This window comes from Rhinopithecus bieti, unplaced genomic scaffold, assembly GCF_001698545.2.
Source record: "Rhinopithecus bieti isolate Rb0 unplaced genomic scaffold, ASM169854v2 scaffold_15676, whole genome shotgun sequence".
Classification (NCBI taxonomy): domain Eukaryota; kingdom Metazoa; phylum Chordata; class Mammalia; order Primates; family Cercopithecidae; genus Rhinopithecus; species Rhinopithecus bieti.
In genome coordinates, this window is record NW_016809194.1 from 727,495 (window position 1) to 755,264 (window position 27,770).

General features: G+C 38.7%; 1 protein-coding gene across 1 annotated transcript; it reads right to left on the reverse strand.

Annotated features, from left to right (window-relative positions):
• Positions 1–1,049: 1,049 nt before the first annotated feature.
• On the reverse strand, positions 1,050–27,770 carry INTS8 (integrator complex subunit 8). The gene is made up of 15 exons (XM_017888838.1): positions 27,252–27,770; positions 25,948–26,081; positions 23,714–23,824; positions 20,335–20,536; positions 17,686–17,807; positions 12,584–12,768; positions 12,083–12,116; positions 11,088–11,144; positions 10,951–11,012; positions 5,662–5,780; positions 4,188–4,291; positions 3,081–3,131; positions 1,543–1,616; positions 1,407–1,471; positions 1,050–1,246 (listed from the first exon to the last, which is right to left on the reverse strand). Exons 1-15 carry the CDS (start codon positions 27,385–27,387, stop codon positions 1,143–1,145), a joined length of 1,560 nt encoding a protein of 519 aa, XP_017744327.1. The 5' UTR covers positions 27,388–27,770; the 3' UTR covers positions 1,050–1,142.

Consider the following 27,770-nt stretch of genomic DNA (forward strand, 5'->3'; position numbering starts at 1 on the left):
ACTTCATAGATCTGAGGCTGACAAGGACTTGTAAAGTCCTTGGTGACGTCAGGGTGACAGGTAAATTCATCACGTCTTTTGACACATGTAGAAGAACAACCAGATGCTTACATGAGCTAGTAAGGAAGTAAGGTATGAAGGATAAGGGTCTCAAAAAATGATAGAAGTAGAAGTGGTTTGGAAATAGCAAAAGGGAGCTAGGAAAATTTTTCAATATTGCCTTCCAGCCCCAGGTAAATCAGAAAAGGGAGAATGAATAGCCTCCAATCAAGTAGAACTGGCCTTCATGTTCTTTTTACTTTTTTTAAGTGCTGTTATTATTCTGTTTCTTCTAAACAATGGGCATACACTTTAGTCCAAGTACAAAGTTTAAAAGACACTTAATAAATAGCATTTTTAAAAATATAAGTGAAAGAACAAAGAAAAGATATGTGGTGATACTGCTGCAGTAAATGTTAGACAAGTAAATATGGCCATACAATTTAAAATGTTTTGGCCCATACATCAAATTTAGATACAGAGTTCATCTCATCAGTGATTCTGGGGCACCTAATATGTGCCAGACACCATTCTAGGTAACAACTATGACAAAACAAGTCCTTATCCTCATGGGGAAATAGATATTAGGTAAATATACAGTATGTTAGATGTTGACAACTGTTCCAGAGAAAAATGTAAAAAGAAATGAGAATAAGAGTACTGGAGGGAAAAGGAAAGCAGACATTGTTACTTTATAAGATGATCAGGAAAGGATTGAGGAGACACCTGAGGGAAGCTGGATGTTCTTGGAAGAGAAAATTTCAAAGGCCCTTCTTAGGTGGTGAATGTTCTTGGCTTGTTCAAAAAACAGAAGGGGTACTGGTGTAGCAGAAATTAGCAAGGAGGAAAAGTCAGATGGATAGGCTAGAGGTCAACTTGTATATAGCCTTATAAGCCATTGTAAGACTTTTAACTTTGTGTGAGATGATAAGCCATTGGAAGGTTTGGGGCTGAGAAATGACATGCTCTAATATTTTAAAATAATATATAATGACATGGAACAGCTAAAATTATCAAAAAAGGATCTTTTATGACGTAAACACTGATAATAAAGTTCTGGCAGTAACTAGGCACACAAAATCTATTTTTTGTTGGTTCACATCTTAACAATTGTTTAATATTCTGGGAACTATACCACTGAAGAAAGGCGTAAGGTAACTTACTGCAATTTGTCTTTTATCTGTTTCTCCTCTTTTATGATGAAGATCTAATGAATCAGTTAAGAAAAATAAATCTGACAGTATTAAATATAATGAGAGAATCTCAACTCATTTTCAGTTTTGATTTGGAAAATATACAATATTAAATATTCCTTTAACTTATAGAAATGGATCATTCTAACATCACACACATTGATGAAAGGATACAAGTCAAGTATTCCAAAATGGTAACATCCCATATGTAGTCGTAATAGGAGTCCATAGCATCGTGACTGAAAGAGAATTCAGTTACTTCTTAAGCAGAAAAATGTTGACCTCATTATTTTAAAAAAATTATTCATACCTGTTTTGTTCTTGCAGAGATTTAAATGCTGTTTTGTAGTCAATTTCTCTGAGGAACTGACATAAAATGGCCACCTACATTAACAAAGATTTGAAAATGGTTTCATGTAATGAAAGCTTGGTTTTACAGAGTAATCTTGAATTATTTATATGAAGAATATATTCTTTAAGAAGCCTTATAGATCACATTGAATCAGCTCATTTATGGATTCCACCCAATTTTAAGTTCAAAAACCTTTATACACGTGTCTGTCTGACCAATATTTTCTTCATCAGTGACCTAAACCACAAATTTTTAGAGGTCTGTTTGAATGAGAAGCTGGCAAAAAGCCAGTTCAGAAAACTGAAGGGGGTGGAAAACTGCCAAGCAAAAGTGTCATGACATTCAAGGACATACAGAGCGTGCAATTAAACCTTTCACAGCTGGCAAGTATAGATGCTCATTTTGGCAAAATTTAGGCTGCCCGTCTGCTTAACATAGAAAACATTTCACTCAGGTCATAATGTCCATCTCTTTAAAAAATAGTTTTTATTGACTTAATTCACAAACCATAATAGTTACCTTCTTAAAGTACCCAATCTGGTGCGTTTTAGTATATTCACCAAGTTGTACAACCATCACCACTATGTAATTTCAAAACATTTTCACTACTTCCCTCAAAAAAGTCCATTAATTAGCAGTCACTCTCCATTCCCTCTCACCTCAAGCCTCTGATAACCACTAATTTACTTTGTCTCCATACTCTGAACATTTCATATGAATGGAATCATAGACTATGTAGCCTTTTGTGTCTAGCTTCTTTCACTTAGCATAATCTTTCAAGGTTCAGCCATGCTGTATCACGCAACAGTAACTCATTCCTTTCTATGGCTGAATAATATGTCATTGCATGGATATGCTGCATTGTGTTTAGTCATTCATTTGATAGACATTAGGGTTGTTTCTACTTTTTGGCTATTATGAATAAGGCTGCTGTGAACACTTGTGTACAACTTTTTCTGTGGACATATGTTTTCAATTCTTTTGAGTATACACCTAGGAGTGAAACTGCTGGGTCATATAATACTTTACCTTTTTGAGGAACTGGGAAACTGTTTTCCTGAGGCTGCACCATTTCGATGCTACACCATTTTATATTCCCACCAGCAACATATGAGGGTGCCAGTGTCCCCACATCCTCACCAACATTTGTTTTTAAATGTCTTTAGATTACGGCCATCCCAGTGGGTAGGAAGTGGTATCTCATGGTTTTGATTTGCATTTCCCTAATGACTAATGCACATTTCTAATCTAAAGTATCTTTAAAAACTTGAAAATACTTTTTTCCCATTTAGGAGGTTTAAAGATCAATGTTTTAATTCATACTTTCATTTTAGTTGACATTGTATAAACTATTAAAAAAATTAAAGAATATGCCAAACTCTTACATACCCTAAGTGATTTCGATATGTAAAATAAATATAATTTCCAGTTCAATGCTTTATTATAAACTCTAACATACATAAAAACAAAACAACTTCATAATATTATAAACTAACCTGTGTGTGGCAATTCAGCAAAGAACAACATTTTATCATTCGTTTTATTACCTACAAAAGCAAAATTCTCATTATTTTCAAAAACCAGCTAACATGGATTGTAACAAATGTGCCACTTCACAAACATGAAGCTGTGTGTGGAGGAACAGGGTATATGGGAACTCTGTACCTTTTATTCAATTTTGCTGTGAACCTAAAAGTGCTGTAAAAAAAAAAAAACTAAAAATCTAATAAATGTTCAATCTTATTTCAAAAGCCATTATAAGTGTTTTTAAAATATCATTTAAGTTATGATACTGGTAGCCTACATCGGAGGAAATAGCAACGCATATCAAAAAAAAAAAAATGGACAAAATTTGATACCAGGTGCAGGAATGGGGAGGAAATGGGAAGAAGTAGTTCAAAGGGCACAAATTTGCAATTAGAGTAAGTCCAGCAAGCTGATATACAGTATGAGGACTAGAATTCATTATACTGTACTGTATACTAACAATTTGCTGAGAGATTTTAGGTGCTCTTATCACAAAAAATGGGTGACTACGGAAGGCAACGGATATGTTTCTTTGTTTGACTGTAGTAATCATTTCACTGTGTATATTAAAACATAATTCTGTATATCTTAAATATATACCAAAGAAATTAAGGGAAAAAAAGGGATTTAGGAGATAGAATCCATATGATTTGAGAGCTAACTGGATGGTGGCAGGCGGATCAGTAAAGAAAAAAGTAAAAAATGATGGCCAGGGTTTGGGCTTGAATAACTCAGATGGTTAAACAAAAAAGGTTGTTTGGTATTTTGCAGTTTTTTTTTTTGTTTTTGAAAGGGCACGTGAATTTATTAGGAGTGTATTAGGAGTTTATTACTTTATGGTAAAGTAAGATACAAATCAGTTTGGACAAGTTGAATTTGAGGTGTTTTGGGGGAATCAAGATAGCTATAAGTGCTAGAAATAGGGACAATGAAAATACGGAGAGCAATCTGTTCTAGAGTCATGAATCTGGGACTTACAATCATTACAAGGAAATGGGTAAGTTCAGCCAAAAGGGGGCCCATGAAGAACATATACAGGTAGGCAAGAAGCCAGCCAGCCCATGAAAACAATTTACCTGGTCTGTATAAACATCAGGGGGCACAGCCTTGTTAAAGAAGTCAGAACACACAGCTCCTGCCTGGAGGTAATAGTGAAGAGCTGCTGAATACTGATTTGTTGCTGAAACAGAAAAACAGACATAAAGCATTAGAGGTAACAGTTGAAAAACAGGGCTTTCTTTGTGAAGAGTCAGGTGAAACTTCATAAGTTAACACAAGCAGATTAAACCACAGATCTAGAAATAAAACGTTAGTTCAAATTTCTTGCCAAATGTCCTAGCACAGAATTTAGTATTTGGAGATTTTACTTCCCAAATGTCCAAACTAGAAACAAATTATAATTTTGTGAAGTAGTTCAGAATCGGTATATCAAGAACTTGACAGCTATCAAGCTGATATCGTGAATTTGATAGATATCGAGAACCTGATAGCTTCTTTTGGGGACTGGGGTGGAAATGAGCATTAAAATCAGCATTTGCGTCAAAGTAATCCAGAGAGAGGAATGATGTGGGAAAGGGCACACATGAAACAAGACTGGCCATGAGCTAATTACTGTTAATTAGTAGCTGGGTGGTAGATACATGGGTGTTCAGCCCACTATCCCTTTTATCTTCATATCTTGAACTTTCCCTTTAAAAAATTCAACTCATTAGGAAACAAATACGATAGGAAAAAATCTCAATAAAAAACCAACTCCTAAAACACAGATTCTGAAATGATTCTAGTCAGAAATTTTATTTGATCTGTAGAGTAACAGAAGCACTGAAAGTTTCGTACCAAGTGGGAAAACCTTATCACATACAACCTAGCACAGGGGTAATGGGGAGAGTTAGGATCTATCTCCAAGAATAAAAATAATGATCAAGTGTACCTGGAGAGAGTTTAGAACCTCTAAACAGCATTTTAAAAAGAAAACCTCATTCTCCTTAAAGATGTTTTACCTATTAGATTAAAAAAATTCATGCCGGGCACAGGGACTCACGCCTGTAATCCTAATACTGTGGGAGGCCGAGGCGGGCGGATCACCTGAGGTGAGGAGTTCAAGACCAGCCTGGCCAACATAGCAAAAACCAGTATCTACTAAAAATACAAAAATTAGCCAGTTGTGGTGGTGGGTGCCTATAATCCCAGCTACTTGCGAGGCTGAGGCAGGAGAATCGCTTGAACCCGGGAGGCGGAGGTTGCAGTGAGTCAAGATTATGCCACTTCACTTCACTCCAGCCTGGGCGATAGAGCAAGACTCCATCTCAAAAAAAAAAAAATTCACTACTTTTTTAAAAAAGAGAATAAAGGTAGCCCACACAAAATCAAAAGCATCTGAACCAAAGGTTCCACACTAAAAAAAAGTATAAATACTTTTACCACTTTAATTTACTAAAGTAAATCTCAAGAAAACTTAACATGTATTGCAATAAAATAGGTCATATATTTACTTTCACTTCAGAAAGTGCTATAAAAACAAAACACAAAGCAACTAAACATCTCACTTACCAAAGTAAATATCTGCCTGGATAATTAACCAGGAATGGTTATTTGGATTTATACTTAGTGTATATCGAACCAGCTCTTTCACTGTGATTGCCACAGCTTCAAAGTCCACAGACTGCAGGCTAAAAGGAAAGACACATAACATTAATCTCTATTTTAAAAGTCAACTTTAAATTCCATGCATGCATTTATTAAAAACAAAAAGACTCCGCCAAGATTTAGGTGAACATAAATATAATGCTAAATACTAGGAGTAAATGTACTATAAGAACTATCAACACAACTAAGTCTAAGAAAGTGTGATGGGCTAACTTTTTATGAGGGGTTGAAAACAATCTGATATTTGTTCTCTTTTCTTCAAAATGTCAAAGGTAGACAAGGCTGCACCAAGAAAGTGTATTTGCATCTTTTACAAATGATTAAAGCATATAAAAGTAGTAAGACACTTACCTTTGCTTTTAGCACGATTTATGGGCAACGAAAGAGACTCATAAAATGTCCCCAAATTATTTTCTTTTTTTTTTTCTTTTTTTTTTTTTGAGAGTCTCACTCTGTCGCCCAGGTTGGAGTGAAGTGGCGCGATCTCAGCTCACTGCAACCTCCACCTCCCAGGTTCAAGAGACTCCTCTGCCTCAGCCTCCTGAGTAGCTGGGATTACAGGCACCCACCAGCACACCAGNGTATTTGCATCTTTTACAAATGATTAAAGCATATAAAAGTAGTAAGACACTTACCTTTGCTTTTAGCACGATTTATGGGCAACGAAAGAGACTCATAAAATGTCCCCAAATTATTTTTCTTTTTTTTTTTCTTTTTTTTTTTTTTAGAGTCTCACCCTGTCGCCCAGGTTGGAGTGAAGTGGCGCGATCTCAGCTCACTGCAACCTCCACCTCCCAGGTTCAAGAGACCCCTCTGCCTCCGCCCCCCGAGTAGCTGGGATTACAGGCCCCCCCCCGCCCCCCCGCTAATTTTTTTTTTTTTTTTTTTGGTATTTTTAGTAGAGACGGGGTTTCACCACGTTGGCCAGGCTGGTCTCAAATTCCTGGCCTCAGGCAATCTGCTCATCTCAGCCTCCCAAAGTGCTGGGATTACAGGCCTGAGTCACCGTACCTGGCCCCCAAATGATTTTTAAGTTCTGTTATCTATGAGAAGCCACAAAAAAATCAAGGACTCAACACTGACAATGTTGCCATGTGGCCTTACATCCACCTTAAGGCTTCTTGCAAGAGTTACCGACTCCCCTTGAGATGTTTCAGGGGCCCTAATGGGGTGAGGTGCTGGATGTCCAAGTATATCACGTCAGTGCATTTGGCAGCCCCCAAGAATCAAGAAAAGAGTACTGTGAGCCTGGCTAAATGTGGACACCTTGAGGTACAGAAGATGGAACTGTGAAGAGAAAAGCGAGGCTGGCACTCAAGAAACTGCTAACTGCTACCACCTCCTAAGAGCAGTAAAGCACAAGGGTAGAGAATACAAGCTGTGGATTCAGACACATGGCTCTATCATTTACAAGGTGAATTCAGACAAGGTACTTCTGTTGCCCTGAGGGGTTACAGTTTACCCTAACTCACCACTGTGCCCAGTACAGTGGAAAATGAATTGTGGGATTATTAGCAAATAGTCAATTATTTACTTAAACTTAAATAGTTATATAAGTTAAATTGGCTTATAATTTTATAGACATTTACAAAATATTACAAGTCTAAGAATTCTATATATCAAATAGTTGGTTTTAAAAACGTAATCTTCAATCCAGTGCCATTTCCACTATTCTTGGAATCAATAAAAACTCCCACTAAGGAGAAATACTTTTCTCTAGTCAAACATTTAGTCATATTTTGTTTTCTCTGGGTCAATTTATATTAAAGTATTTTCATCATGAAGATAATAGTTAAGCCTACTATGTACCAGTCTTTATTCTAAATATCTAGCTTAGAAAATGTATTATTTCAGGCAGGGCACGGTGGCTCACGCCTCTAATCCCAGCACTTTGGGAGGCTGAGGCAGGCAGATCACAAGGTCAGGAGATCAAGGCCATCCTGGCTAACACGGTGCAATCCCGTCTCTACTAAAAATACAAAACATTAGCCAGATGTGGTGGTGGGCACCTGTAGTCCCGGCTACTCGGGAGGCTGAGGCAGGAGAATGGCATGAACCCAGGAGGTGGAGCTTGCAGTGAGCCGAGATCATGCTACTGCGCTCCAGCCTGGGTAACAGAGCAAGACTCCGTCTCAAAAAAACAAAAAATAAAAAATAAAATTAAAAAAAAGAAAAAAAGAAAAAGAAAAGAAAATGTACTATTTCATCCTCACAATTCTGAGGCAGTTACTATTTTAGAGACGGGGAACATGGCACAGAAAGCAACTTACTGAAGGCATATACCTCTAAGTGAAAAGGCTAGGGCTCAAACCCCGGATGTCTGACCCATAGCCCCTAGGGTAAACAATTCCTATGCCTCATTTATAAACACGCTGGAAATCAATCATTACAGTCTAAACTTAGGCCACAGAGGTAATACTACAGAGGCTAAAAAATACAACCATTGGGTGGGGCATGGTAGCACACGCCTGTAATCCCAGCACTTTGGGAGGCCGAGGAGGGCAGATCACAAGGTCAGGAGTTCGAGACCAGCCTGACCAACATAGTGAAACCTCATCTCTCCTAAAAATACAAAAATTAGCTGGGTATGCTGGCATCTGCCTGTAATCCCAGCTACTCAGGAGGCTGAGGCAGGAGAATTGCTTGAACCTGTGAGGTGGAGGTTGCACTGAGCCGAGATCATGCCACAGCACTCCAGCCTGGGCAACAGAGCAAGACTCCGTCCCAAAAAAAAAAAAAAAAAAATCAGCCAGGTGTGGTGGCACATGCCTGTAGTCTCAGCTACTCAAGAGGCTGAGGCTGGAGAATTGCTCAAACCCGGAAAGTGGAGGTTGCAGTAAGCCGAGATCATACCACTGCACTCCAGCTTAGGTGACAAGAGTGAGACTCTGTCTCAAAAAAAAACCCCAAAAAAAAAAAAAAAAAACGCAACCACTGCAACCACCAATTAAAAATGCAAAACTGGGCTGGCCACAGTGGCTTATGCCTGTAATCCTAGCACTTTGGGAGGCTGAGGGATACAGATCACCTGAGGTCAGGAGTTTGGGACCTGCCTGACCAACATGGAGAAACCCTGTATCTACTAAAAATACAAAATTTGCCAAGCGTAGTGGCCCACGACTGTAATCCCAGGTACTCGGGAGGCTGAGGCAGGAGAATCGCTTGAACCGGGGAGACAGAAGTTGCAGTAAGCCGAGATTGCGCCATTGTACTCCAGCCTGGGCAAAAAGAGCGAAACTTTGTCTCAGAAAAAAAAAAAAAAAAAAAAAAAATCCAAAACTGGCAGGCATGGTACTCACGCCCATAATCCCAGAGCTCTGGGAGGCCAAGGTGGGCAGATCTCTTGAGGCTAGGGTTCAAGACCAGCACAGGAAACATGGTGAAATCCCATCTCTACTAAAAATATAAAAATAAATAGCTGGGGGTGGTGGCGTGCACCTGTAACCTCAGATACTTGGGAGGCTGAGGCATGAGAATTGCTTGAACCTGGCAGATGTAGGTTGCAGTGAGCTGAGATCTCGCCACTGCACTCCAGCCTGGGCAACAGAGCAACACTATGTCTCAAAAAAAAAAAAAAAAAAGAAAAGTGTTTCTACCTGATTCTTGGATTGCTATCTAACAGATTTTATATAAAAATCAGAAACACAGCATGACGGACTCTGCAGTTCAAATGCTGTGAAGCACGCACATGTGTTTCATGCAGCATGGTGCTCCCTTGGGAAACAAGCCTCAGTAAGTGGAAGGCAGGGGCACTCACCTGCTCTGACCCTCCAAATCCCTGGACAAGACAAGGGAGCTTTTCCAATCTCTAAGATTGAGATGGAAACAAATTCTTTACTGTTATTCTATTATCAGCTTGCCTATGCACTGAAATATTTTCTTCCTCAAAGATACCACTAAGAGTAATAACACAAGGCTTGGACAAGCACAAAGTAAGAAGAGTGAGAGGGAAGGCAGGGAGGAAAAACACTTGGGAGGAAACAAGTGGATTCCCCTATATGAGAAGTTGCTATGTGTGGGAAAAGAAAAATGTAAATGATTCCTTCAAGTAAATGAACACTTTTTCCTTCCCTAAAAAATGTCCCCATCATCTTACTGTGATTCTTAGGTAACGCATGCAAAAGGGAATATTTCTCAAAGTAATTAAAGAAGTTTAGCATAGTTCCTACAGCAACTAAAAGAGATTGGGAGACTTTTTGATAACTGCAGCATTAGATGAGACATACAAAAAAATTATGAAAAAACAAATCACTTTCAAATGGATACTTGTAAAAGAAGTAAGATGCTAGGCCGGGCGCGGTGGCTCAAGCCTGTAATCCCAGCACTTTGGGAGTTTGAGACGGGCGGATCACGAGGTCAGGAGATCGAGACCATCCTGGCTAACACAGTGAAACCCCGTCTCTACTAAAAAATACAAAAAACTAGCCGGGCGACGTGGCGGGCGCCAGTAGTCCCAGCTACTCGGGAGGCTGAGGCAGGAGAATGGCGTAAACCTGGGAGGCGGAGCTTGCAGTGAGCTGAGATCCAGCCACTGCACTCCAGCCCGGGCGACAGAGCGAGACTCCGTCTCAAAAAAAAAAAAAAGAAATAAGATGCTGGAAACCTGATAGAAAGTCATTCTTTCATTGGCCCCAATTTTCAAATTCTACTGACAATCAGGACCACTTTATCTTCTGTTCTAAGGCTGATAAATCTTAACTCCTACTTAAGAGTTATGCTGGGCCGGGTGTGGTAGCTCCTGCCTGTAATCCCAGCACTTTGGGAGGCTGAGGTAGGTGCATCACTTGAGATCAGGAGTTTGAGAGCAGCCTGGCCAACATGGCAAACCCACGTATCTACTAAAAATACAAAAATTAGCCAGGCGTGGTGGCGGACACCTGTAATCCCAGCTATTTGGGAGGCTGAGGCATGAGAATCGCTTGAACCCGGGAGGCGGGGGGTGCAGTGAGCAGAAATTGTTATCACTGCATTCCAGCCTGGGCAACTGAGTGAGACTCCGCCTCAAAAAAAAAAAAGTTATGCCTTATCCACAATCTATAGGAAGATAATTATGAAATAGAGAAACACAAAGACTGTAGAATCTTAGCAGATTTCTGGTCCTTTAATAAAATTATCTAAAGGTATCTTTGCTAGTCAGAATGGTTTCCAAATACATAACTCATTTAATAAAATATAAGCTATACCACTACTTACTTGGGAATGGAAGATGGCCAAATAGAAATGTGTTCAGCTGTAATATCATTCACAATGTCCTCCTTTAAAAAGAAAAAAGGTGTGATTTACAAAGAAATTTCTTTCAAATTTTTTAAATGAAATTATGAAATACTTACCCGAACATTGTGAAGTTTCACAAAGAGTGATAAAATAATAGTCAAAACCAGTGGTTCCTATGAGAAAGAAAACACAGAATCCTTAAACAGTGTGTGTGTATATTTATTTTTCTCCTGTCAACCTCACAGACATCAAGCAATTTAAAAGACCCTTGCCTTTTTAAAATTTAGCATCTGTTTTAGCATGTGCTTTAGCACACTAAAATCAATTTTATTTTAATCGCATGTGGGCGGGGGGTGGATCACAGCACATAATTTATATAAAATTAGCATATTTAAATGTTTGGCTTATGGTGCTATCTCCAAGCTCAACTCCTCACATAACTCTTAAGTGACTTTTTATTCCTTCAAATAATGTTAAAAGGGTGAAACCTAGGTTATGTCCAGTAAATAAATATGACATTGATCCTACTAAGCAAAAATTAAAGCCAGGCTTCACACATCTAGTCCCTATTATGAAGACTTTTTTACAATTTAAAGAAATACCTGCTCCGTTCACTAAAACATGGTAAAGTAAATGAAAAACTTTTCCAATCAGATTATCCCACCCAACAATAATGATCACTGAAGAAAAGCACATTAACAGGCCACTTTAATAATTTAAGCAGAAGCCAGGCAAGGTGGCTAATACCTGTAATGCCAGCACTTTGAGGGGCCAAGGAGGGAGGATCATTTGAGACCAGGAGTTAGAAACTAGCCTGGGCAACAAGGGGAGACTTCATCTCTACAAAAAGTGAGCTGGGCATGGTGACATGTGCCTGTAGTCCCAGTTCCTCAGAAAGCTGAGGCGGAACGACTGCTTAACCTCAAGAGTTAGAAGATGCAGTGAGTTATGATCACACCTCGGCACTCCAGCTTGGGTGACAGATCAAGACCCTGTCTCTTAAAAAAAAATTTAAATTAAAAAACAAACAATAATTTAATCAGTATTTGAAGTACCCAATAGTCTACAATAACCAGCAATAGTAATTAGAGCAATTTTTAATAAAACTTACTCGTAATTTTTTGATAAAAGAAAGCAGTTCGCTCCTACAAAACAAAAATTTTTGAATACACATTAAATATCAGAAATTAAAAATAAAATCAAGAAAGTAAATTACAGATGAAGGATTATTCTAAATGCTCCAATTCGGCAAGTATGAAAAGGAATGTAATATTCTATCGTCATACTAACCTAATAACATTTCTTCCCTGTTTTAATCACATGTGAAGTCTTCAATACTATCCAACCTTAAACACTACTGATTTTTAATTCCAGTTGATTAAATGATTAATAGTTTCTTAAAATGACATATGAACAGAAGATACTTCCAAAGGTGGCCAAGGCAGACAAGTTCATCACAGATGAGTACTGCAGAACTCGTAAGATTGTCCAACTTTATGATATACACAATAAAAGCTGATGTTCTTGAAATCAACCTTTAATAGGTCAATAGTATAAACAGGATAATTATTAAGAACTTGAACACAACTGACAGAAACATACCAATACATACCGATACATGATACCTAACGTAGATTCCCTCTGCTTTATTAGACTAACTCTGCCATCATTTCCTCGTTTGTGCTGACTGGACACACTACAGATTTGAACAACAACTTCCCAAAGGTCTTTGGCAGTCCGTCTACTTTCTTTAGGGCCTGGAAGTTCTTTGCATGTAGCTGCTAAAAGCTGTCCAAGCTATAACATGAAAAACAAAACACACAAAAGATAATCTGTAATGTCATGCACATTAGTTCTATTATCAAGGCACACTGGAGGAAAGATGGAATGACTGCCCAAACATACTAAGCACAGTTATTTTATGCTGTGCATTGTGTACGACCTTTGAGGAATTTAGGGCTCATTGTCTACTGACAGATCTGAATCTGAGAAAGATCCTCTGGTTCGAGCATACAAACTTTGTCTCTGAACAATTATAGTCTAGTGAAAATGAAAATGAGACAATGCAAAGAGATAGGTGATTTATTAAGTGGAAAAAAAACCGAGATGCTAAATACACATAGTATTATCCCACGTTACATCGGGAAAAAATTGTGTAATGGAAGGCATACACCTAGATGTTAACTGTAGTAAAAGCCCAGGGGTTGAGATTAAAATACTGCTTAGATTTTACTCTCTCCCTTGCACACATACGCACACATACAACTTCTAACCACTAAAAAAAAAAATTGTTTCAATGAAAAAAATAAGGAAAAAAATAAGGAAACTGAAGTTGGTGGAATTAAGGGATACAGATTTAAAGCAATTTTTCTCTAAGAAAATTGGTAGCAACTGGGAATGGAGCTACTGCTCATCTGAGGAGGTAGAATTAAGGCAGGACAGGTTATATAAAGTGACTGGTGTGAATAAATGCAGCCTCAAGCACCTAAGACGTAGGGAGCACCCAGAAATAATGAGTGGAAAAGCTAAAAACAAAAGACAGAGAAACACTAACTTACAATAAATTCAGAATTTCTTTTTTTTTTTTTTTTTTTGGAGGCAGGGTCTTGCTCTGCACCCAGGCTGGAGTGCAGTAGCATGATCTTGGCTCACTGCAACCTCCGCCTCCTAGGCTCAAACGACTCTTGTGCCTCAGCCTCCCGAGTAGCTGGAATTACAGGAATGTGCCATCATGCCCAGCTAATTTCTGTATTTTTAGTAGAGACGGGGTTTCACCATGTTGGCCAGGCTGGTCTCAAACTTCTGGCCTCAAGTGATCCATCCACTTCGGCCTCCCAAAGTGTTGAGATCACAGGCGTGAGCCATGCCACCTGGCCAAATTCAGAATTGGGACCCGTTATTCTTGTTCATATTAACTTTTATACTCCGTGGCTCTTGTAGAGGGTGCAGTAACAAGGATAATTTCAAATCCATCAGGAAACCCTTGTTTCTATTTAAAATGGACCTAGAAAATTTTCTAGGTGTCCCTACTGCTTAAGGCAGCTTTTTTAAGGTGGCAGCAAGATTGCGACAAAGACAAAATTGGTGGTTTTCTCTACATTTTCTGTTATGAAAAATTTCAAACAGAAAAATAAAAAAAAAAAAATTCAATAAATACCTGACACATTGTGACTATTCTGCCATGTTTGCTTTATATATCTACATAAATTGTTTTGTTAAACCATATTAAACTAAGTTAGACACAATATTTCATCCCTAAATACTTCCATATACATCTTCTAAGGACAAGGACATTCTTCTCCATAACCACAACTCTGTGATCATGTCTAAGAAAATTAACAAGAGTACTGTGGCTTTCCAAAGCTCGTAAGAATAACATAAAAACCCTACCTATACCAGGTGAATGGATATGGAACAATGGCCTAGTAGGATATTTCATCCTGCATGCTCACCTAAAATACTCGCCTCTGACAAATGGAATCATGATACATGCAGCTATTCACTGCAGTGTAACGCCAAGGCTACCGGTGCTCTTAGCTCAAATTCATCTTCTGTTGTCAGGGATCATATGCTTTAGGTCACTGAATTTATTACATAAATTACATTTTTAAAATGTTCAGAGGTCTTAGGCCCCAAATCAACTGAATTCCACAAACATTCTTGAGCACCGACTATGTGGTGGGCATCATGAAAAGCACAACATAAAAATTAACTGCCCTGAAGTAGTTCATTGTCTTATAGAGAAGATAAGTGGATAAATAATTTATTATTCAGCATAAACACAACAAAAGAAACAGTCAACAGTACAACAGTACAAAGGAAGCAAGAAGACGAAGTGATTTACTCATTTACAGAGAAAAGAATATGGGAAAGCATCGAAGAAATCACACAAACAGGCAAAGCTGGGAAGGACATCCTGGCTAAGATGACAAACAGCATGTGCACAGGTGCAAAATGGAAACATGGCGTGGGCATGCTGGTGCTGCCAGCACAGGGCTAGAACACCAAGGGGCAGGTGAGCTGCATCTGGAGGAGGAGAAGCACGCACACCTTAAGAGGGTGGTAGGCCACATGAACAACCTAAGGTTTTAGCCTACACTAGGACCACTGTGGCTGTCAACCCCTACTACTACCACCTAGGCTCTTATCATCCGAGTGCCTATAAACCTGTGCCCTTTCCATTATGTGACACTACCACTCACTCTGATCTAAGGGGCAGACTAGACAGTTTTACATTATTTCAAAAGGGTGCATTTTAGTCACATGCTTAAGAATTTTCTGTGCCTATTTGTGTTACATAATACATGAGTAGGAAAATATATAACAGAATAGAAAACACTAAAATCACTAATACCCCATTATCCAGAGATAATGGCTGTTAATATCCTTTCAGACCTTTTCCTACACGTGTGTGCGTGTGTGTGTGTGTGGTGTATTCCACACCAAACTGGAAGTGTGGACACTGATTCAGATTATATTTTTTTTCAAAACACCATCCCTCATTGTAAACTTTCTCTAATTCCTTTTTCCTTGACATTAACAAGGCAGTGAGAGGGCAATTATGTATGGAAGGTGGCACACAAAACCCTAACCACCAGATGACACATGAGGAGACACCTAAGTGACAATTCTTTCGCAAAGTCACCACACATCCTTCCTGCTTTTGGACCAGATCAGGGGAACTGCAGGAAGCAGTGAGACAGCCTCTCCCAGAGTTAGGCAACCAACAAAACAATTTCCTGTGTCCTTACACATTGCAGACCCTCGAGCATTCATTACACAAACACATGCCTATCTCTCCTGGTGCACAGCTCCACAGAAGTCACTGCCAGAGGTAAAGAGAAGAGTTACTCTACTGTCTTTGCACTCAGTGACAAGCTACGATTCTAAGTGTAAATGATAGTAACCTTGGAACAAAATGGTTCCCTCATCTGATTTTCTTAAAGGCTAAGAAAAGACTGTTGGGCATAATGAGACAAGTACGCAAGATATTAAGAACTCACATTCCAGAAAGTTCACTAAAGAGACAGAAATGATTCAGGCTGGGTGCGGTGGCTTATGCCTGTAATCCCAGCACTTTGGGAGGCCCAGGCAGATGGATCACCTGAGGTCAGGAGTTCGAGACCAGCTGTGGCGAAACCCGTCTCTATTAAAAATACAAAACAAAAAAAAATTACCCGGGTGTGGTGGTGCATGCCTGTAATCCCAGCTACTTGGTAAGCTGAGGCACAAGAATGGGTTGAAACTGGGAGGTGGAGGTTGCAGTGAGCCGAGCTGGTGCCAATGCACTCCAGCCTGGGCGACAGAGGGAGACTCAGTCTCCAAAAAAAGAAGAGACAGATATGATTCAATGTCTGAAATTTCAAAGAAAGGGATAATTCAAGTATGGCAATTTTCATGAGCAAGTGTAAAGATGACAAAAAGGGGGGAAACTGAAAAAAAATCAATAAACTCTCAATAAATCCTCAAAGGGTTAAAATGAAATGAGCTCAGTTTTTAAAAGGACATACATGAAATATGAAGGAAGAAACAAGTAACCAAACACAAATGTTACAAAGTGGTACAGTTCTACAGGAGTTCCCAGATAAACACAGATTTAAAGGATTTTGTATTACTAAAGACAAGTTGGGACAAACAAGGAAGAATAACAAAAGGTAATAGGAACAAATAAAAATAATGAGAAAATCTGAAGGACCAAATATACCTAAAAAGGAGAGTGGGACTTACAATGTTAAATCACTACATGTTTCGCTTTGTTTCTTGGTGTTTTTTTTGAGATGCAGTTTTGCTCTTGTTGCCCAGGCTGGAGTGCAATGGCGCGATCTGGGCTCACTGCAACCTCTGCCTCCCGGGTTCAAGCGATTCTCCTGCCTCAGCCTCCTGAGTAGCTAGGACTACAGGTGTCCGCCACCATGCCCGGCTAATTTTTGTATTTTTAGTAGAGACAGGGTTTCACCATATTGGCCAGGCTGGTCTCAAACTCCTGACCTTGTGATCCACACACCTTGGCCTCCCAAAGTGCTGGGATTACAGGCATAAGCCACTGTGCCTGGCCTCCTTTGTTTTTTTAAACTGTAACATCAGAAAGTGAGAAAAACCTACTACTTATTCAGTGTGTATAATATTAACACATGAAAGATATAATCTTAGAAAAAGCCTCCAGTTTCTCATTAGTTTTGATATTTTCTGTACTCAGAAGCATTTTAGGTTGCAAAGGATATAATTAAGACAACAAAATAAACAACTTACTACCAATTTACTGAATAAATTCTTTTATTAGGGAAATAATTACTAATAGCAAACCTGTTAGAGATTCAGAGATAGCAAACTTAGAAGGGTAAAATTCTAAAGAAGAATAAAGTGTTCAAATGGAAACAAGGAGAAGTGCATCCCTGACGGACTCCATCAGTTCTAGAGTGTGATTATAGCAACCAAAGCAAAGAAAGTCAATCTCTCATTATCTTAGGATTACACCAACGTGTCATCTGTTAACTAAATAATCTGTGACTACATGCTCATGAATTATAGGGCATTAGAAAGAAATATTAGAACAAGGTCAAGTGAATTACCAAAAACTATCCTTTAACTACAAATCAACAAGCATTTGTCCAATCATTTGTATCACAGAAATTAGACAAGTTCCCAAACTAGTATAAAGTTAAAGAAACAAGTATAATACTATCCTCACAATCCTTTTATTTAAACATTAATTACCTTAACATATGGATTACTCTGAAGCAAAAATGCAGGAACTTGGAGTGTAAGGTATTCACTTTCCCTCCAGTTTAACATAAAGGCAACACATTCCTCAGCTATAACTTGACGAAGAGGAATATCTAAAAAGCAAAGAGGAAAACAGTTGGAATTACCATCACAACATTAAGAACAAAGCAAATACTTGCTCAGATTTCAACTGAATAAAAAAACAGGCTGGGTATGGTGGCTGACACCTGTAATCCCAACACTTTGGGAGGCCAAGGCAGGAGGATCACTTGAGACCAGGAGTTCAAGTCCAGCCTGGGCAACAGAGTGAGACCTTGTCTCAAAAAACAAACAAAATTTTGTAGAGACAGGGTCTCACTCTGTCACCAGAATGGAGTGCAATGGTGTGATCACGGCTCACTGCAGCCTTGAGCTCCCAGGCTCAAGTGATCCTTCCACCTCAACCTCCCCAAGTAGCTGGGATCACAAGTCCCACCACACCTGGCTAATGCCACCATACCTGGCTAATTTTTGCATTTTTGTAGAGATGGGGTCTCATATGTTGCCCAGGCCGGTTTTGAACTCCTGAACTCCAGTGATCTGCCTGCTTCGGCCTCCCAAAGTGCTGGGATTACAGGCATGAGCCACCACACCCAGCCTCCTTATTTTAAATACTGTTTATAAGCACAAGCTATAGGACAAGTTGCTGAACATTTAGTAAGTTAGGAGTTTACAAAAATTATATGCAGATCTATCAGTCCTTTACCCTCCCTATCCCCAAAAAAGGGATGTGAATTACAAACTGATAAGCCAAAAAGGTAGTACAAAGAGACTAATAATTTAAAGGAACTTTCACCCATTTCAAAGAGTAAAAGCACAGGCTTCGAAGTTGGGCTGATGGAGTAAAGTCATAGTTCTGTCTCTTCCTGTGTGACTGTGGGCAAATTCCTCAACCTCTCTGCACCTCGGTTTCTTAGTTACAAAATTGGGATAAGGAAACAGCAGCTACTTCACAGAGCTGCTATGAGGACTAAATGAGTTATGCACCTGAAGCTTAGAACAATGCCTGACACGTAGTTAGCACTCAACAAACTTTAGGGTTTAAACATTCTGTCTCATTTCAGAAAAACCATGCATGGAAAACCTACCTCCCACTTTTAAAAAGTAAACATGTATACAGCAGCATGTGTCCTTTAGTGCCAGCATATTATTAGATCAATTCTCATGAAGACATTACAATATTTAAGAGCACTGACGTGTTAAAGCTCAAGGGCATTCTCTCTATACGGTACTAAAAAGTTGTGATCTATCACTGCATGCCCCTGCTGGAAACTAGACTTTAATTAGAAATTAAGTTAACCCCATAGGACTCAAGATGGTAGCACTTGCTTCTGTTCTGACACATTACTATCACCTTCCTTTATAATGCAATTCCACTGTTTATACTATTAAATGTGTACAGTATGATTTAATTGCTCTAAATACTCCTAAAGCAGAAAAATAAGAAACTGCTTTAACTAAGAAAGATTTATATGTGTCACAGATGATCATTTATATGGTAAGCCCCTTTTCATAGTAAGATATTTACAATTAGAATCTAACACTCAAGATGTGTTCCTAAAGTAGCCACCAGTGAATTTCTAGCCCACTGGCAATCAGTGTGAACGCATTTTATGGCTGTAATGAGGAAATAAAACTTCAATCTGTATACGAAAGGACATTTTGTTTCTTTCAAACACTTGAAAATTGCAATATAGTTTCTCTAGTGTGTAGAAGCATCCCCTAAAATTCATGTGTACCTGGAACCTGAGAATGTGACCTTATTTGGAAATAGTCTTTGCAGATGTAATTAGCTATGATCAAGTCAGCTGGGTTAGGGCTGAACCTGGATCCAATGACTGGTGTCCTTATAAGAGAACATGGACATACACAGGGAGAAGGCCATGTGAAGACAGCAGCAGAGACTGAGCAATGCAGCCACAAACCAAAGATTGCTGGGCCACCAGAAGCTAGGAAGATACAAGGAAAGAGTCTTTCCTGGAGCCTTTCCGGGCAGCACAGCCCTGCAGACACCCTGACTTCAGACATCCGGCCTCCAGAACTGGGAGATAATATATTTCCACTGTTTTAAGTTACCCAGTTTGTGGTACCTTGTCACAGAAACCCAGAAACGAACAGTTTCCTTCATTTTTCCCAATGTTCTCAAGTGAACACCAAACCCAAATTCTGTTTTAGGAGTGAAATAACTTTTTCCAAAGACGAAAAAAACTCAGCTGGGTGTGGTGATTCATGCCTCTAATCCCACCACTTTGTGGGGGCGAGAAGGGTGGATCACCTGAGGTCAGGAGTTCAAAACCAGCCTGGCCAACATGGTGAAACCCCATCTCTACAAAAATACAAAAATTAGCCGGGCATGATGGCGGGTTCCTGAAATCCCAGCAACTCAGGAGGCTGAGGCAGGAGAGTCACTTTAACCCAAAAGGCAGAGATTGCAGTGGGCCGAGATCTCACCATTACACTCCAGCCTGAGTAACACAGCCACATTCTGTCTCAAAAAAAAAAAAAGATGATTACAAATTCAAATAAATGTGCTTTTAAATTTTCCCCCACAATTATCTAAGTACTGAGTTTCTGAAATTTGTCTTTGTGAACCAGTCTTACCAGGAAGCCTCATTTCCAGATAGCCTCGTACCCTACTTATAAGGTCGGATGGCGGTCTCTCTCCTGCCTGCCCTGTCCCAGCTTCATGTGTATGAATATCCAAAAGCAACATCTCATTCAGCATGACCTGACGAAGCTTTGGTGAGAACTCTGTTACCAACTCCAAACAAGCAGCAAAGAGCTGTTTAGCATGGGAAAAGTCCTATGAAAAGAAAAAGAATAGCCTGGGTCACCTTTCCTTTGGCACCAAAAAATGTGTGCCTTTATGATGACAGAGCAAAGAGAAGGATTAGTTCAAATGGTTAACGTTGCTTTCCTCAGGGAGTAAGGCTCGATAGGATTTTCATCTCTGTATTATTGATTTATTCCAATACATATTTAATACCTTTGTAATTTAAAAAAATCCAGTAAACAATATAAAATACCTGCTATATTATGCAACTTTCATAAAAGTTATAAAATAACCAAAGACTTCTGTATTATACAGGTGTAAAATTCTATTACAAGCACCCTCCTCCATCCAACATATTCAGAATTAGATCTTAGACCATTCAACGGTTACACATTTCAAAATCTTTGTACACCACCCTACTAGCCTATAAAATTGGCTAACAAATAAAATGAAATAAATCAGCTATGATCCAAGTCCTTTCCTACGCATCTCTTATGTTTCTAAAGACTAGATTCTATTGCTCCACATACTTCATTCACTCCCATAATCTGGCTTCTACCCCCATCATTACAAAGAAATAGCTCTCACAAGCCAAAGACCTTTTTTTTTTGAGGCAGAGTCTCGCTCTGTCGCCCAGGCTGGAGTGCAGTGGCTGGGTCTCAGCTCACTGCAAGCTCCGCCTCCCGGGTTTATGCCATTCTCCTGCCTCAGCCTCCCGAGTAGCTGGGACTACAGGCGCCCACCACCTCACCCGGCTAGTTTTTTGTATTTTTTAGTAGAGACGGGGTTTCACCGGGTTAGCCAGAATGGTCTCGATCTCCTGACCTCGTGATCCGCCCGTCTCAACCTCCCAAAGTGCTGGGATTACAGGCTTGAGCCACCGCGCCCGGCCAAGCCAAAGATCTTTTAATTGTCCAATCTACTGAACACTCTTCTGTTATCTTACAGGAATTAGGGGGCTGCAACTCGGTGCTGTGTATTGCTCTTTTCTTGACATTTTCTTTTCCCCTAGGTATTAACACCTTCTACATTTGTCTGATCCTCACGCCCATCACACCACTATTTCTTGGACCTAGTATTGCATTCCCGAGGGTCTCATGCTCTTTATATTCTCTCTGGGTGATCTTTGGTAACTCCCAAATCTGTAGCTCCAGTCCAGACCATTCTCCAAGCTTTAGGCTGTTTCCAACTGTAGCTTCAAATTAAAATTGTAAAAATAAACTCGTAATCTGCCCTGCAAAAATGTGTTTCTGCACACTTACTTGCTAGCATTGCCACTGGTTCTCTGACTCTCAAACCAGAAGTCTGAGCATCATGCTCGATTCGTTCTCCTCTTGCCTTCCACATGAAGTCAGTTACCAATTGCTTCCAGATTTTATCTCCTAAATATTTCTCTAATATGTCCTCTTCTCTCTATCCCTTCTAACACTTGTGATACTTACTAGCTGTGTGCCATTGGACAATTTAATACCTTTAAAACTGAGATAATACCTTCCACAAAGTTTTTGTGAATAAATGAAACAATAAACATATATGAAATTGCAGAACAGTCTCTGTGCCCAGTAAACGTTATTTTAGGTGTGGAAGGAGAAAAGCTGCTAACTACATTCCTCCTATTAAAACTTTTCAATGGCTTACAATTGTCTCATGATGCACTGTCCAATATGGCAGCCACTAGATAAGATGTGGCTATTGAGCATGTGAAATGTGACTAGTCCAAATTGAGAGATTCTGTAAGTATAAAACACTTACTGGATTTTGAAGACTTAGCACATACATTTTCAAAAGAATACAAAACATCTCAACTTTTTATATCAATTACACATTGAAATGATAGTGTAGACATATTGAGTTAAATAAATCATTTCAATCAATCACACTTTTTAATGAAATTATAGATTACACACGTGGCCTACATTATGTTTCCACTGGACAATGATGGTCTACAGCAGCAGTTCTCAAACTTTAGCATGCAACAGAATTACTTTGAGGGCTTATTTAAAAAGATGTTGGGCCTCATCCCAGAATTTCTGATTCATTAGGTCTAGGATGGGACCCCCAAATTTTTATTCCAGCAAGTTCCAGCCACGTGCAGTGGTTCATGCCTGTAATGTCAGCACTTTGGGAGGCTGATATGGAAGGATTGTTTGAGCCCAGGAGTTCAAGGTCAGCCTGGGCAATATAAGGAGACACTGCCTCTGCAAAAAAAAAAAAAAAAAAATTCTTTCAAATAAGCTGGGCATGGTGGCACATGCCTGTGGTCTCAGCTACTTAGGGGGCTGAGGTGGGAGGATTGCTTGAGCCAAGGAAGTCCAGGCTGCAGTGAGCCGTGATCATGCCACTGCACCTGGTCTGGGCAACAAAACAACATCCTGTCTCAAACAAAAAGTTTCCAAATGTCACAGATGCTGCTGGTGTGGGGACGTAGTTAACTTATTTAAGCCTCAATTTTAGTTCATTTCTGCATTCCAGATGCTGTCTTTAACCTTCCTAAAGAACTCAGTGTATGATCACTCACGCAACTGCACTGTCTTATATGATTTAACATTACACTTAAGTCTCAACATCCCAGGCTACAAACTCATGTAAAATATACTACAAAAGTAATTTTTAAAAATTTTGTTTTTTAATCTTGGTACACAATCTTTACTAGCTGAATCCTAAAGAATACAAATAATATATTTGCATATTCTCTAAACTTTTAAAAAGGCACAGAGCAGTATTCGTTTGATCAAGACCATTTTAGTATAACTATAACAGTAAAGGAAAGAGAACAAACCAAAATGCCTTTTCAAATATTCTTTTAAGCCTATGATTGTGATTTTAAAGATTAGGAAAAGGTAAGTTCTGGTTCCTGACTTCCTGCTAAAATTAGTAAAGCTTTTTTTTTTTTTTTTTTTTTTTTTGAGATAGACTATCACTCTGTCACCCAGGTTGGAGTGCAGTGATGCAATCTCAGCTCACTCCAACCTCCACCTCCCATGAGATTCTCCTGCCTCAGACTCCAGAGTAGCTGAGATTACAGGCACCCGGCTAATTTTTGTATTTTTAGTAGAAATAAGGTTTCAACATGTTGGCCAGGCTGGTCCTGACCTCAGTCGATCTGCCCACCTCAGTCTCCCAAAGTGCTGGGATCATAGGTGTGAGCCACGGCACCTGGCCATAAAGCATATTCTTAACAAGTGTTTGATACACACTTTTACTCACCTTAACAGTACTGCAGTGCAAACCTTTGGCCATAAGAATATAAACCAAATCTCTTGTTAAATTGTCTTTAATTCCCAGGATAACACCACTATAGACAGAAGGTACTTCCCACTAAAAGAAACAAAAAATACATACATACATATATATATATACACACACACACACGCAGAGAAAGCCAAATCTAGATAAGAATCTTTCAATAATCTTCAATCGCATTAAAAAAAATAATTCACAGGTTGTCTCTTAAAGAGAAAGGAAAATCACAGCCATAATATAACACTAATGAAAATGAACACATTCACTACAATCAACAAGTAATAAATAATGGATTGGGATTACTATTAGGAAAAAAAGACAAAGACTAGGAGTTTTATATATATTAATTCAGGTAATCCTCACAACAATACCAAGGTAAGTACTATTATGCTACTACTGTCATTTTGCAAATGAGAAAACTGCAACACAAAGAAGTTAAATAACTTGTTCAAGATTATACGGCTATTTAAGTATGAGCTGGCATTCAAGCTCAAGCAGGCAGTTAGTCCCAGAATCCCCTATCATAACTATTATGCTATACTTGTTCATCTTTAAAATTTTTGGTTTTTGATTTTTGAGATAGTCTTGCTCCATCACCCAGGCTGGAGTGCAGTGGCGTGATCTCTGCTCACTGCAACCTCTGTCTCCCAGGTTTGAGTGATTCTCCTGCCTCATCCTCCCAAGTAGCTGGAAATACAGGTGCATGCCACCATGCCCGGCTAATTTTTGTATTTTTAGTAGAGACGGGGTTTTGCTATGTTCGCTAGGCTGGTCTTTAACTCCTGGCCTCAAGTGATCCACCCACCTCAGCTCCCCAAAGTGCTGGGATTACAGGCATGAGCCACTGCACCTGGCCTTCATCTTAAAAATTCACACTAACAAATAGCATCAATACTAAAAAAAAAACTCAACTAATTTTTAGAGCAATTTTTTTCTTTTCACGCTACTTGTATGTTTAAACCCAATTTTAAAAAATACAGGTCAGGCTCAGTGGCTCATACCTATAATCCCAGCACTTTGGGAGGCTGAGGCAGGCGGATCACCTGAGGTCAGGCGGTCAGGAGTTTGAGACCAGCCTGACCAACATGGAGAACAACATGGAGAAACCTGTCTCTACTAAAAATACAAAATTAGTCAGGTGTGGTGGGGCAAGCCTGTAATCCCAGCTACTCGGGAGGCTGAGGCAGGAGAATTGCTTGAACCCAGGAGGCAGAGGTTGCAGTGTGCCAAGATCGCACCACTGCACTCCAACCTGGGCAACAATAATGAAACTCCGTCCCCCCCAAAAAAAAAAACCCATACATTTCTGGCTGCCTTTTTACTATATCTTCAGCAGAGGAAGAGTAAGTACGTAGTTAATCAGGAGCATTACGATATTGCTTTAATTTCTACTGTATCTGTAGATTACTTCCCTTGTATCTCTAAGCTACATTCCACTGACATGGCATTTTAAAAGCTATTTTCATTTGCACTTTCCATGCAGGAAAAATTTCTAATAGATAAACTCAGAAACAGGTAAATGTATTAGCTGGGAATTTTTAAAGGAACATTTAAAGCCAAAAATGCTCCATAATGAAGTATTATGCTACAGAATGCATAAATAATATACCAGTTACATATATTTACAACTATATTTAAAATGCAGCCGGGCGTGGTGGCTCACACCTGTAATCCCAACACTTGGGGAGGCAGAGGCAGGTAGATCACTTGTGGTCAGGAATTCAAGACCATCCTAGCCAACATGGTGAAACCCCATCTCTACTAAAAATACAAAAATTAGCCAGGCACGGTGACAGATGCCTGTAATCCCAGCTACCTGGGAGGCTGAGGCAGGAGAATCACTTGAATCTGGGAGACAGAGGTTGCAGTGAACCAAGATCATATCACTGCACTCCAGCCTGAGCAACAGAGTGAGATTCCGTCTCAAAAAATAAATAAATGAAATAAAATGCATATATTTTGTCAACAAATGGAAAACTGATTTTAGATGTTATTCATTCAATGGTATCTTTTGTTTCTGACATTTCCTATTTTTTCTGTCAATGGATGTTAAAAATGCAATTATCGTCATGTGAAGGTCTTACAACTGTTAAGTAAAAGAGGTCCTTATTATCAAAAAGGTTAGGGAACAGCTTTTCTATTAAATTATCTCAGAAAACAACAGCAATTTTCTTATTTGTTCTTGACATAGGGTTTACCTTATTAGACACTGTCCAGAATTGGCGCTCTGAAGTCATACCATGTAATTCAATCAAAATTTGTCTAATCCTCCAAGGATCCACTGACAATATCAGTTGATGCTCTAACTGACCAATGTTGACACTTGCTGAAGCTAAAAAAAGATTTATATTTCAATGATTTAATTCAATGATATACATATGAGAATGAAAATTTACTTAAAATTATGTATTTTGTATTACATCTGTAAATTAAAAGCTGCTATCATCTTGAGAACTGATTCAACATTGTGTAAATTACATATTAACTTTATCCTCACATAGAAAACCTAACACAATTTTACTATATCTACATTTAATAAATGAATGCATTTTAAAAATAAAGATAATGAAAATATAAACAAGATAAAATCAATATTTAATTCATGCAAAGAACTATGTGGAATATATGAAAATAATTAACTTATACACAGACTTACACACTACTTATACACTACTTTTGAACATCATGTGTTAATAAAAGCATATATAAAATGTTAATTTTGAGTAATAAACATTAAGCATGTGGTTTTTGAGAGAAAGGGGCATGCTCTTCCCAGAGAACCAAAAATGATTACCAAAATACCTAATTACAGCTCAGCTATCAGGCACAGTCTTCAATAATGCATTTCCAGCATTTCTGTATGTGTTAACCTTACCCTTTTCCTTTACAACTGGACATTCAACCAGTTTAAATCTAGTGAAGGTCAAAGAAACTAAAATTTTGCTTTTGTTAAACCAACTGAATTCTCTCTCATCTATATTAAATGTTGAAGTGTATGTTTCTTATTTAAAACTAGCATTGTATTTTCTACTTATATTTATAAGGGCAAAAATGGGGAAAAAAATAAAATAAATAAGGCAAAATGGCAATACTGACAAAAATGTTCAGTCAGCAGATACTAGCAGTGATACAGACTGACATGCACGAAAGTCTGTCGTCTTTTTGGTCCCAGCATCTCTCACCACTCCTCTCCCCTCCCCCACCCTTTTTTTTTTTTTACCTCCATGAACATATTGGCAGCAGTGTTACCTTGCTCTGTTTCCCCAGCTAAAATCTTTTATGTATCTAGGCCTGAATCTGCACTAATCATTGGCTTGGCAGAGCTCCAGAGCATAGCTGCTTATACAGAAATCTGATATGGAAGACAGGTGAATTTCTATTAATTACCAACACAAGTGTTAATTAAAACAAATAAGAGAGAATCCTCAAATATATTTCAATGTTAATTTGAATAGAGGGGCAAAACATGCCAATATTTTGGCTGGCAGACTAGAGAGCTAACCTGGGATATCATAAAATGAAGTTACAGGTTTAATGCACAGATTTACTCTAGGGGATCTCTTCCTCATCTGATCAACAAGTAGCTTTCGTTCTTCATCTTTCAACAATGTAATGAAAAGCTCATGTGAAGAAATCATGAAAACATACTGCAGATCTTCCAACCCCAGACACACATTCCTAGATCAGTAAGAAATATTGTGAAACAAAAAAGTGTATAATTTAGTTTGAGAAAAACAATCATATCAACCAATTTTAATAAGCTATTTAAAAAGTCACCATTAAAGAAGCTGTATAACAATATTTTAAAATAGATTTTAAAATTTCCTTTTGGTCCTTATTTAAAATTGTGAGGTCAATGCCACAATATTTAAAAAAAGGTAACTATATAATCCTAACGTCTCATGTGGCTATACAAATTTGAACTTAATGGGTTCTCAAACACCAGTTACTGCTTGGTTAAAAGATACCCAAGACAAAAACAAAAGATAATAGAGATATTTTTTTCACAGGACTAAGTTCA